At 34.1% G+C, this 13,987-nt stretch overlaps 1 protein-coding gene across 2 annotated transcripts in view; it reads left to right on the plus strand.

The window, feature by feature from the left end:
* Positions 1-3,713: 3,713 nt before the first annotated feature.
* The window catches only part of DMD (dystrophin), a 566,297-nt gene continuing 556,023 nt past the window's right edge, over positions 3,714-13,987 (plus strand). The window contains exon 1 of one of the 2 annotated variants that reach the window (XM_054003170.1): positions 3,714-3,815. In XM_054003170.1, the coding sequence (XP_053859145.1) occupies positions 3,796-3,815 (20 nt within the window). In that variant the 5' untranslated portion in view covers positions 3,714-3,795. The remainder of the gene's footprint in view (positions 3,816-13,987) is intronic. The other variant, XM_054003155.1, reaches the window with a different exon arrangement.

Genomic DNA, 13,987 nt, shown 5'->3' on the forward strand with positions numbered 1-13,987 from the left:
ATTTAGTGTATCTGCTGAAACCAGCTCATAGGAATGTTTTTTGTCTTCATTTCAACCTTTAGGGAGTGGAAAAGTCAGATAGAGAAACCAAGTCTTGTAACTTTATCTCATAAAGTGAGCATAGCAATGTTTTTATCATCCCATTACAAGTTCTTTCAAGTATTAGGGCACACAGTACCTCAGCTTTTCTTTATCACTGTGCTGACAGTACTCTACAAACATTTAAATATTACAGTTCTGTCAAAGGTGAAGCTTGAGTTGATTGTACAGAAAATTGTGGTTCATAGACTGATGGATTAGTAAAGTTGGCTGATATACTCTCAAAACAGGACAACTGTTATAAGCACTGACTTTATTTTTGTCTGCTACTGATAATGCTCATATTGATGGAGTTCAGAGTCTTTGAGCTACCTGTGTAGAATTGATTGTTATTACAATGGATTCAATTGCATGAAAAAATGTAGGGTTAAAATGCTTTCAGATTTTAGCAAATTATCCTTCTTTGCAACTGATGTTTCAAATGTTTCCTAAAAGTTAAATCACTGTAAAAGTTTGCATATATTTTACTTAATATGGTTATGTTGTTCATACTACAACAAAGTTTTCCTGTGTAATGATTATCTCATGCAAGCTACTTGACTTGTTCAAGGTCCAGATTATTTAGTGGGAAATGTATACACTGAAATAAATATACTGATTAACCAGAGAATAAAACTAACCCATATTTTTCTTTGCTAACACATAGGAGAAGTGTGTCAAAATGAAACAGTAAACCTGGAATTTAAGAAGTCTAATTTATAACTGTATGTGGAAAAGTTGTTAGTAGAATTTTTAAGGATCACTGTCATAGACATAGAATAGTTATGCCTATTCATTACTTAATTCTATTAACTTTGAATTCAAAACTTATTTCCTGAGGTTACTTGCATTATATAATTTTACAGGAGACCTGCACTAAGGCCTGCAGATTTTAGTGTCTCCTTTTATTTTTTTTTTTAATATTCCTAATTTTGGCAGGAAAATCTTATTGTAGAATATGATTATAAACTTAACTATAATATTTTTAATGATGTCATAGTTTTAACATGGAAAGCCATCTGGCTTTAAGGAAGAGATTTCTTAGATATGTAAGATAAATGTATATCTTGCATAATCACTCTAACAATTCTGCTTCTAGTTCATCTTCTGTATTTCTCATATGGATTTTATTTAGTTCATTGAAAATTTTGTTGGTTTCCCTGTTGTTTTTTAAATATAGATATATTAATGCTCTGATTCATCTTTTCTCCTTTTTTTTTCCCTTTGGTAATCCTTCATCTACTGACAGAGCAGGTTTTTTGCACTGTGTTCTACTGTGTCATATTTCAGAATATAGGAATTAATTGCACACATCACACATCCAGGATTTTGTCAGCAAGAATCCCCTTTCAAAATGGTTTATGAAGCCAGTCATACCCATACTAGATATTGTAACTCATAATTCTGTACAGATTTTAAAATTGTAATTAATTTGTAATTGTAATAAAAATTACAAAATCGTAATTAATTTTTCCAACCATCCATGATTACTAACAACTGTGCTGTTATGGTTTTCATGTTAGTACAAAAAGCATGAAATATTATAACAAACCTGCTATACATATAATTATAAATCATCATTCTACAAATTTTTGGAATATTAAAAAAAATATTTTTACTTTTACACATATTTTATTTACACAACTTTTACATATTGGAATATGTATTCAGTAGGTACAAAGTGATTCTTAACAAGAATAATCATGTAATGTGAAATTCAGAGTAATTTTCTGCTGCAGTTCAATTACCTAATTAACCATAACTTAGAACTGTGTGTGTTCACATGCACTCTCCAAATAGATCTGTCAGTAACACTGTGCTTGTGACAGATTTGTACACAAATAGCCAAGGAAGTGAATTTTTACAGGAAGTTGTCTTTCTCTGGCAGATAAAGACAAATTCCAGGTAGTGAAAATGAACTGGGACTTGAGTCTCTACCATTCGGATTTCTCTTTTAAAAGCAATGAGATGGATCAGTCCCTAAAGGCTACTGTAACTTCAGCTGCTAATGATTTTCTGTTATCCTTTTTTTCTAAAAAATTAGCTTTGTTTGCTTCTGTTAACCATGTTACAAAATCTCCCAAGGCATCCTTGATAACTGCTTGCAGATCATTCTCTTCAACATGAAAGATAGATGGGGAATATGTTTGAGATATATGAGTATATGTGTACACGTATATATATACATGGTTTCTCTTTTTTTTTTTTCCTCTTTTTCCTCATGGACATTCTTATACTCCTTTACAGCACATCAGCTGTATCATCTTGTTCTTTGTGTAGCAGCTCTGCTTTAAACAAAAGCAAAATTCTGACTTAAAAATTTAATACCTTTTTCATAGACCACTAATTTTAAATATTAAGAGATATGTCACTTACTATTTTTAATCTTTAGAAAATTGATCTACTTGGTTGAAGAAGCCTAAAATGTAAATATACATAGGCACATATATTAATCTTCATTTGGTTACTTAAACAGGTTGAACACAAGAAGTGCCTTCTTGTGTAGCTCAGATGAGCTGATATTCAAACCTACTGAAAAGAAAGCTACTTCACTTGGGTGCTTAAGTATGTCCTGGCAGCTTATAACATTTCAATTACATTTTCTCCTGTTCTTTAAATGTGCAATTTCTTAAAGTCAGGGATGAGGTTTTGTGAAGATGCTGCCTCCTTTATATTCATGGGATCTAATCTTGGAATATTTAGAGACATTTTATGGTTTTATCATCTGATATTTCTTATATTCAGATTAATAACATTGAATATCTGAATTGTCCATGCCCTGAGTGTGTAAAACAAAGATGTAAGTAGACCTGAGTAAGGAACATGGAGTGTGAGACATTTTGCTGAAAAGTCAAATGAGGTTTGTTGAATAATGACACAGACCCAGCCAGCTTTCCCTCCACATGATAGACTGCTGACAGGGAGGAAACACGTTCCTTATTGTGACTCATTCCAGAGACAAGACATCTACCATTCCCTTTTGATTTATAAATATTCATTTAGTCTGCTAAATGTAAGTCATGTTTCTCAAGACCTAAAAATTCAAATTATTATTCATATAGGGGATGCTATGGAATGTACTTTTTTTTTTCCCCCTCCCTCACCAAATAGCATATTATAGTGCAGAGCTCTAGGAACCCAGGGTATTTTTTCTTTGGTTTTACAGGGTGGTTTTGTATGCAATTATTTCAATGCATTGCTTCCACATTTATGTACGGACTTCAAGTCTTATATTTTACAAAATAGTAAATACAGCGTAATAACTTTAGTAAGTTAAAAAAATTACAAACAATTTTGTCAGGTCAGGAAATGTAAATACTGACATGCAGAACTTTTGAGTCAATAGCACTTTGTTTCCCCTCCAACCATCAACTTCCTCAGATCTACTTCATTCAGTCTTCAAAAAAAGGATGGACATTCAATTATTATACCAAGTTATTGTAAAATTACTCCTATTGTCAATGTTATTGTTTAATTAGCATTTTGTACCATTTTATTTTGCTTATGAACAATTACTTGTTATTTATAAAAACATTGTTATTTTTTAAAATCTTGATATTATAGAGCATTAAGGATAGCCTGGGGAGACTGCAAGGTCATGTAGAAATTATTAACAACAAGAAGACACCGGCTTTGCAAAATGTTACACCAAAGGAAGCAGCAAACATACAAGAAAAGCTGACTCAACTTAATTTTGAATGGGAGAAAGTTAACAAGATGTACAGGGACCGACAGGCGTAAGTAACTTTTAAAACTTGCTCTCTCTGATGGCTTTCTTTGATATTTGGCCTATTGTTGATGATTGGGGTTTTTGCTTCTTTTTGTCACAAACAATACTTTCTTCTAACTAAGAATAGAACATCTATATAGATTTGTAATTTAATTTGTGAAAGTTCTTGTAAAACTGAAAATATGAAAATACTTTGACCAGCTATCACTTGCATTGAACCATGGAACTGGTAATGATACATAAATTGCTATGATTTTTGGGATATACCATTTTTCCAGCATGACTACTTAAGAGTTAACAAATAACTTTGCCTTAGATTAAAAAGTCATAGTTTCAAGCACTTATTGCATTACCACAGAAAAGTCCTTGACAATTCATCTGAGAATGAATGACATTAATCTGATAATGAAAATCATTTTATATATATCAATAGTTCCATTCATTGAAACTTCCCATTCATAGGAATTCTACAAAATTGGCTCTTCAGTCAATGCTGAAAACTTGACATTAAAAGTTTAGTTTGATATGCCATCTCAAAAGACAATAGATTGATATTTGATAGAATATCACTTTTTGCACTGCACGTTTTGAAATATCATTTATCTAAGAAAATGTTGTTTAAAACTTTATCATTATTATACAAAAAGATAGCTTTGTGTGTAAATTATTGCATTAATTATAGAATGAGACATGATTCTAAATGTGTAGTCAGTTACTGGAAGAATAATGCTTCATCTGGGTTTAGCCTGCACCGACTTTGCTCTACAATCTATCCTTGGCAACTTTTATGTTTTCTTTGTTTAGAAATATTGGTAAACAGCTGTCATTTTGCAGATTCCTAGAGACCTTATTTCCACTGTCAGCCAGTCACTAGCTTTGATTTTAGATTGCTGGAGAGAGAAGATAGTAAAGCTTAAAAAAATAATAATCAGAGAGATAAATAGTAAAAATCCAAGTCAGTAATCTTTGTGTCATTTCTGCTTTGTCTCAACATTTAAAGTGTAAGAAACTGTGACAGATTTATAATCTGGTAAACTTTACAAATTCTTCTTTGCCTGTTATTTTGTTGGCTTTGTTTTTTTCAAATAGCAAGTCCTGTTCTGGTGCGGTAAGAAAATTCCTTGTAAGTCATGATGCCACTTACAAAAATGAAGGATAAGTTAGAAAAGAGGTTGAAGAAAATCTGCTCATACAGATAATAAGACCAGGAGATATTTGGTGTTGAGCTTTTCCCTAGAGACTGGCTTTGCCCTGCCTGTTACTGTTTTAGTAGACCAGTCTCTGAGAAACATTTGGAATTTCCTCATATGCATTTTCTGCCACTGGTGCGTAGAAAGGACAGCAGTTTATTTAGTTGAAAGCTTGCACTATGATCACTGACACTCAATTATTTGTTATTTTGGCTGTAGTGGTATTTAGCTAGCAGCAGAATTCTTGTGAGGTGAAACGAATTAGTGTTTGTCAAGTATTTTGAGGTCATCAGATAATGGCAGCAGAGAACTGTAAAGTGTGATTACTGTCCAGCTGGCCTTTGCCTGGGGCACTTACCCTCTCTCAGTGGGATGGACAGTAGCTCAAGGTGATGATAAGCATGACTGCTGATTCTTTTCACACACCTTTCTTTTTCTTTTTCATATTTTTTGTTTAGTGTCAGCCTTAAAGAGGTTTTCTTTGAACTCTAAAGGGTCACTATAGCTTCTGCTGTTCTTTGAAGTGCATTTGGATTGCACATGAATCCAAGGGATGAGGTGAAGGAAGACAATATGGCCTTTAGCATTTTACTTCTAGCAGTTTGTGTCTGTAAGGGGTGAAAGTATCAGTGTAACTCTGCCCTGGAGACATGGATGAAGCTGTGTTTAGGAGATATGCTACTGATGATGATGCTAAAGGACAGGTTTGGAATTATTATTGGAGCTGTCTTGCTTTCAAGGGAGCGTGTCTAAGTGAATGTGAGTATTCCATATTTGAAAGGTACCAGGAATAAATATACTGGAAATATGTTCATTTCTGAATATTGGTTTTATGAAATCAAAGTCTCGTAATAACATGGAAGTTATTATTTTAATAAATGAAAAGTCGACTATCACCACAACAGATGGAAGAACAAAGCAACTTTCCTTCCCTCTGTAGTTACTAGCAGAGAGCTAACTCTAAGTCTTATAGAAGTCATTAGAAACCTTCATGTTGCATTTTTTGTGTGAAATTGATTTCCTAGAAGTTCTGATTCATATCTAGATACTTTGTAATTAACTCTAGAGTGAGTTCCTTTTAATTAGAAATCAAAATAGATTTTCAGTTAGTTTTATAGCAGAGCCTGCACCAGTTTGACAGAAATACATTAGGAATGGTAAGCACTCAAATAGCTTTACAAATGCAGTTCTTCTACAGTTTTTGAAAACCTTATTTCACACTGTTACTTTAGCATGTTTCCTGTATTTAAATAAGAGTTCATATTGTACTTAGTGTAATATAACAGACAGTATTTCACTGGGAAAAAAAAACGGCAAAAATGCTGTGGTCATCCTAGAGTACCCTTCCAGTGGCTTTAGAAACCTAGGATGAATGCAAATTTTTATTCTTTCACTATCACAGTTAGCCACTAATCTTCACTTATTAATTTTTTAAGTCAAGCCTGTATCTAAGCATGGTTCTTTGATAGGAGTGACTTTCTTTTCTGTTCCAATTAATTTCAGAACATGGTAACTCATTGTGTTCCCAGCAGATAAATGGGAGTGATGTCATCTTACACCAAGTGGAATTTGTTTCCTTGGTTTTAGTTTTATGAGTGCAAAACAAACTCCAGAAAACAGCAGTGGCATGATTCGTTTTTTGTGAGCTAAAGACCAATTGATGATTTAATTTATAACTTCAACCTTTGCTTGATACTAAATTTTTATGTTATCTTTCCAACAGTTGTATTAAGATAATAGAAACTGAGTTTTGAAAGGTAACGTTTCAGTGCCAGTAAGAATAGCCACTCAGATGTCATAGTTTTTCCTGTCCTTGTACCAGAATTTCACAATGTCTTCCTTCTTTCCAGCAGTCTTAAATACTGTTTTTTTGCTGTATTAATCATGATTATTTAAGAACTGACACTAACACCAGGTCCCTATATACCAATTAAATGAAAACATATAGATTTTTAAATGAGAACATATAATTTTTGGGAAAAAAAAAACACAATAAAAATAGACTTTTAAATTACTGTCTTATATAACTTTTTATACTACAAGCATGCCACTTGAAAAAGATCTTGATTGTCTTTTCAGGATATTGTCTTCCCATGATATTTATGCCTAAGTCTTGCTTCTGTAAACAAATGCTCCCTAAAATTACAGGAGCACTGAAACTGTCAGAAATTCATTGAATCAGTGAAGTGCAACAAAGTTTTCCAGAATAGATGTTAATTTAAAATATTTCTTTAGGAATTGCAGGTGAGAATGTTAAAAAAAAAAAAAAAAAGAAAAAAGCGAAGACACACAAGGCAGAAAAAGTTAGAAAAAATACTCGAATATAATTCAAAAGCAAAATACTAAATTGCCAGGCAACTAATTTTTTCCTTTTTTATGTCTTATTTAAGAATTATCTTCCAGACTACATTACAGACTATATTAATGCCCATCTAATTTATCTCAAATCCACTAAAAATTAAATGTTGTGAGACAATGTGGAGAAATTGATACCAGATATTTTTAGAAAGTGCTTCTTGATAATTCTGAAAAGTAGAAAAAAGTGATATGACAACCTTTTATCAGAAAAGATAGCAAATCCATAATAATGATAATAAAAATACATTGAGGCTGTATAAAATTCACAGACAACTAGAAATTTTTATAGTAATGAGAGTAAGCCATAAAAAATAGTTAATAAGTTTATGCTAAGAATTAGTTTCATTTTTGGATAATAGTACAACTGTCAAATTTTTCTGAATAAAAAAGTTTTAATTAAGAGTTTTTATTAAATTAGCTGTTGAATAGCTTCGTAAGGGTGAAGGAAAAACATTTATTGTGCATAAAGAATTGATTTATTATCAGAGAAACAATATTTTGTGGTAATATTTCTATGATGACATAGTAGAAGATGTCATAATCCCTTGCTGATATAGTCTGTTGAGTTGAGACCTAATCCGATCCATGGATCAAGATATTAGAAAAAAGAAATAAAATACATTATTTTTTCAAATGTAAGTAACCTGCCTATGTTCTGAATTACTGCAGAACCAGCAAGCCTTGAGGACATTCCTGTCTATGGTATCTGAATCAGATCCAGCTTCTGTGCTCTCCTTGCTAAGTAGCAATTATAGAGATACAATATTAAGAGATCTGCATTCAGCCCAAGTGAGGTATTAAGAGTATAGTTACCTTTTAATAGTATGAGATATTTTCTTGAAGGAGTATCTGTAAGCAACTGACAAGTGCAAACCCAGATGTTAGAATACTGAGGAAATTATTTTATTGAATATAGATTTCCAGAAACATTTAGATATACCTCAAGTCTTCTTTCATAGCCTCAACCTATTACTTCAGACTGGTCCAACTCTCTCATTCATTCCATGCCAATCTTGCACAGATTTCTCCTTAACATTCCACTATAAAACCATGTTTAGTTCTGAATCCCTTTGTGACTGTTCATTATACAACTTTTTAGTCTTGCAAAAGTCTAAACTGAAACCAAAATACTAAAGGGACACATTTCGAGCTTTTAAGAAAATGGTTTTGTAGCCTTGAGTGCCATATCTATCTTAAGGAGCATCAAAATAGAATTAATGTAGGTGATTCTTTAATTTTAATTAGATATACTAGGGAGCCCTTTAGGCTATTTATGATTTCCTTCCCAGAGTTTCTCAGTTGTGGATTTCCAATCTCCATTTGAGGCACTGACAATGCTCTGTAAATGTGAAGTCATTGAAGACATGAGTCATGTGACCTACCCTTAGCTATCCAAGTTTTAATTGTTACTTATTTTACAGTACTTGCCTGTGTTCTTTCTCAATTCAATACTGCCAGGTAATCCTTTCACAGGTAACTGCTGCACTGTGTATAGTGAGTCTCTGACTCTTCAGGGAGACCAGACAAGATAAGACTAGAGACATTAGTTTTGGATAGATAAAATTAGGGGAGATTAATCTTAAACTAGAAAGTATAAAAAAACAATGCAGTTTAATTTATATCTAAATGTGTTGTTATATATCTCTTTCACTAAGCCCAGTCAGCATTTCTTTGTACTTGCTTTAACTCCGACAAAGTGAATGACAAAAATGAATGTTAGCTGGCTTTGTTTCAGTACTGGGAGAAAAGCAACTAGTGGAAGGCGTAGGTATTTTAAGAGAAAGTGAGAAATAGTGGCTGTTCTCTTCTGAAAAAATGTCTGCTCACATATTTCTGTTGAGGCTGTAAGTCTTGTTATTAGACTTATCCTTGGTTCAGGATTCAAGGTGAAAACCAGAACAGATTAATTCATCCCCAATAAGAGAAGAAAATTATTTCCTTTCTAATGTTAATCTCAAAATACTTACCATGCCTTAGTTACATGCAGGGTAGGGTTTTTTTTTCCTTGCTTTCTTTTGCAGTGACACAAATTGCTCATTTAGATTTTGAAAAGGGCAGCTTATAATGCTTGACTCTTACAGCCACCATTAGTTGTTAATTTATTTCCATACCCTGCTTACTGTACAAAAATGCTCTTCATAGCAGTTGCTATATAATCAAATTCTTGCCACAGATTTGCCACTTGATTTGCCCCCATAATATTGCACCATCAAGTTAATGTATTGGTAAGTTTCACTGGTTACTTAATTGCTAGCAAATAAACATAAAATAATGTATAACAAGCAGGTGTTATATAACATATAAATGTTTTATTATGGACAATCTAGATAGGGCTTTCTGTCAATATTTATAATGTAAAGAAACCCAAAATATATATAAATATTTGTATGGCCTAGTTTATAACTAAAAATATTAAATTTATAGCAAAGCTGGAAAATATTTTTACCTTATATATGGCCATTAAAATGTCTCTTTTCATGGGGCACTATATATAAGATAATCTTCTAAATGTAATTGCTATAACTGAAATCTAAAATTATTTGTTAAACTTAAATAGCAAATTTGCGGCAGGATAAGAAATAACACTGCAGCTTTTGGGAAAAGAGCTATGTTTATTAAATCACTGTCATAGTGTAATTAAAGAGTTTAAAACAGGAAAATGTTATGGGAATTGAAGGTGCCTGTATTGTAACATGAAGTGAAAATAACTAACTCAGAATTTCTTTTAATAAGTAGAGGAGATAATCTTGCATGTGTTTGTGCTGTGAAAGTGTTTCAGCTGAAAAAGAATCTTGTATGTTTTAAAATCACCAACCCTCAAGGCTGACAATTAGCATAATTTAGCATAACTTTACTGTAAAATGCTTAGTGACAAAACTGCACCACATTCATACAGGAATTATTGTAGAACCTTTTTCTGCTGTACAAACAAAGATTTTCACTGAAATGTCTGGGAAATGTTATGGCTTAGTCATGAATATGTGGGCTGTAGAACTATGGGAATGCAAATATGTATGAAGAGAAATGCAGGCAGAAGCAAATAGACTCTAAGCCATCTGGATATGAACTGTCTTGGGCCTTCATATCAGATACACAAAAAATATGACATTGTGGGCAGTGTCATAAGCTATGAGACACAGCTGGAATGAAGGGTATACTTGCTTTAGGGACAGTGCTGCGTTAGTGCATCTCTGTAGCTTCACTGATAGTCCTGATTTATAGCCAACCATCTCAGAGCACAGGCAGAGCTCATTCATGCTTAGCTGCATCCATCCATGTAGATGTAGCCTAAGAGAACTGCAGGATATCCTCAGGTCCAAATCCTTATTTCCAGTGACTTCTATTACCTTCTGTAAGTGTTGACAAATAAGGTATACTTTCAGTGTTGGTATTGAATCATTGCATTGTGCTGTGCCAGAATTTTTTAGGTGGATGAATATTTAGCTGGGTCATCTGTGCACTGGATGAAGGATGAGGTTGCTGGAATTGCCATTAGGTCCAATACATATTGGATGTACTAAGGTGAGCTCCTTTGCAGAATTCCCTTGAGGCTTTTTAAGGAATTGCCACTCTCTAGTTGCCATGGTGCAGTGTACACCTCCCTGCAAGTACCTACCGGGAAAGCATTTTTGACAGTAGAGGGAGTCTAGTTTTTTAACATCTGTAGCTAAAGTCAGAAGTTACAGTTTTCTGTTTTATACAGTTTTCATCACTGCTCTTTCTCAGCTCTCAGTACATGTTGTTGCTATCATCTAATAAATATCATTTTCTTTTGCTTCCTCCAAGGCAGTTTGAAAGGAAGTTTTTTCTTTTATTATATGTATTACATAAACCCCTGTGTGCCAAAGAGACAAAGATGACACACATTAAGTTTGGAGTAGAAAGCAGCAAGTTTCGTGTACTAGCATAGACCTTGGTACAAATAGATTTGAGATTACAAACTTCAGCCCGGTGACCTTCAGTAATTCACTGGGGGTGGTCAGCTTTGAAATTTTATTTTCTTTATGGGCAAGTCAGTGATTGAGGTGATTTTGGTGAAAGCTAGTCAATACTTCTGGTGTGATCCAAAATGTTGCAGCTATGGAACTGACAAAAACTGTTTACTTTGTCTAGTTCTTAAAGCACTAGATACGCTGCACGTTAATGAGTAGTTTCTGCTCCCTAAAATTTTGACACTTGAGATTAATTTAGCCTTTTATTTATATATTTTTATTTGTCTGTGGAACTGTGAGTATTGTTTTTCATAGGAAAATGGTTTCCTTCTTAGCTTGAAGCAGAGTATTGCAGGGATGTTTTGTAAAAGTAGGCAAAACACCTGATTCCTATTTTCTGTTATTTTGGGGGGGTACTGTGGCATCCCATCCTTAACAGGATGGGAGTACCCTAGATTTATAGATGCCATTTTCAAAAAGGAGCAACAGAAGTCAGATGAACCATAAACACTTACAAAGTTTTATTACTAAATTATGCACATTATGGAAATTATATATATTATATAATATATATTATATATACATAAAATATAAGTCTGTTATAGTATAAGTAAATGGTGGCAGATTTTGACTAAGGGGTCAGGTGAAAGAGAAGAGAGAGAGAGAAATTTAAGAGAGGGAGAGGGAGGAAAAAAGAGAAAGAGAGAGAAAGAGAGAGAAAGAGAGAGAAAGAGAGAGAGAAAGAGAGAGAAAGAGAGAGAAAGAGAGAGAAAGAGAGAGAGAGAAAGAGAGAGAAAGAGAGAGAAAGAGAGAGAAAGAGAGAAAGGTCTGCAGGGATCCAGCTGATGGGGCAAGCACCACCCAGGCTTTGCGGAGACCCCTGTTTAAAACTAAGTTTTCCCACCCTGGAGCTAAGTTTCTTGCTTTTATGCAAATTTGATATCATCTTCAGTTTGTTCTTCTAGACCTCTCTGAAAATAGGTCAGAGAGTTTGTGGGGATTTTAGGAGTCTTGATTGGCAAATAAAGGCTACTGGGCTGGCCTTTGGCAGCAGTCCATGCCTTCATTCCTGTACTTGCCCTGTACTGTGTTGTTCTTAGCTCCAGGAGACAGAACAAGGACAATTGTCCCATGAAAGTACTACTGCCCTACCTCTGCCTGGCCCCTTCTTCAGCCACATGCTGTTCTTTCTCACAGTGTGCTCTCACCAACAATCCTTGGTTGGCTCCACGGCCATCTGGGTATTGGTGTTTGAGAAATGCTTAAACCCTTATCTTCTGGGCTTCTGCAGGGGACTGTGCCTTAGATGCATTGCAAGTAGTTCTTTCCAGTGTTATATTATTTGTTTCTTCCTGGAATATATAGTTTCCTTCTAGCTCAGACTTTCATTATTTCATCTGATTGGTAATTTTAAGTGTCTACTTGTTTTTCTTGTAAAAGAGAGATTAATTCTTAGTGTAAGGTTGAAAATTTTCTTCCAGCAGTTACACTAAAATAAAATGAGTGACAATTATTTTGCTGTTCTCCTATATCATTAAGGCTGATATCACTCAGGAAAATTGGGTTTAGTAACAACTCCATTAAGACCTTGAGGCAATTCTCTATCTATTAGAGTTACATAAGGATAACACTGTAAGACTGTATAGCCTCAATTCTAGTCAGATTATCTGATGTACTCTTTCTGTCCACAAGTCTTGTATGGTTGCAAGAAAATTAAAAGGAGGTGGCTGCTAAGATCAAAAAACAATAAAGCAAAAAATTCACATAAAATTCACATAGAATGCGGAGCATACATATATTTTGCATCTGTGCATGCATTAGCTGGGTAGCTGGAATTGGCAACTGCCAAACAAAATGGAACTCAGGGATCCTCTGCTTGTCTTTTTGGAGTGTTAAAACAAGTAAAATGTTCTTTCTTCTCTCCAGCAACCAATTTTTCAAAATCCTATAACAGCATAATAACCTCTGAGACTTCCCTCCCAGATTTGGCTGATATTTGTTAAAAGGCTAGAAAATTTATTATTGGAAATGAATGATGGACAACATAATCATTGAAGTTTCATTTCCTTAGGTTTTATTTGCTTAGCCTGTTAGTCATAAAAAATTCACTAGAATCCTTCTTAGCAACTTATCTCTGTATGATTGCACCTTGCTGCCGTGTTTTCCCTTTGTCCTGAGCTGTGTAAGATCTAGCTATGGTGACTTAGAGAGTTTTCATTTCCTTAATTAGTGTCATAGAATCACAGAATTCCAGTTGGAAGGACTGTCAGCAACTCTCCCAGTCTAACATTCTGCACAAAACATGCTCAACACTAGTAGACCAGGTTACTTTAGCCAGACAGGTCTTAAAGGCCTTCAACAGCAGAGACTGACCAACCTCTTGGCAACCTGTTCCAGAGCTTGACTGTCCTCATGGTGCATTTTTTTTTTCCTGATATCTGGTCTAAACTTCTCATTTGCTTTTATGTCTTTTGTCTTTCATCCTCACACTATGCACCCCCCTGAAGAGCCTGACTGAAGCTCTTCAATGACCTCCTCACAGAGCAAGTGCCCCAGCCCCATGACTTTGTGGTGTTGTCCTGCTGAATTCACTCCAGTTCATTAAGGTCCTGTTTTGACCAGTGCAAAACTGGACTCAGTGATCTCAATGTGGCCCAATGAGACTTGAGTGAAGAAGGGTAGTCTTTTCTCTCCATCTG

The sequence above is a fragment of the Vidua macroura genome, chromosome 2 (genome assembly GCF_024509145.1).
Source record: "Vidua macroura isolate BioBank_ID:100142 chromosome 2, ASM2450914v1, whole genome shotgun sequence".
NCBI classification, from domain to species: domain Eukaryota; kingdom Metazoa; phylum Chordata; class Aves; order Passeriformes; family Viduidae; genus Vidua; species Vidua macroura.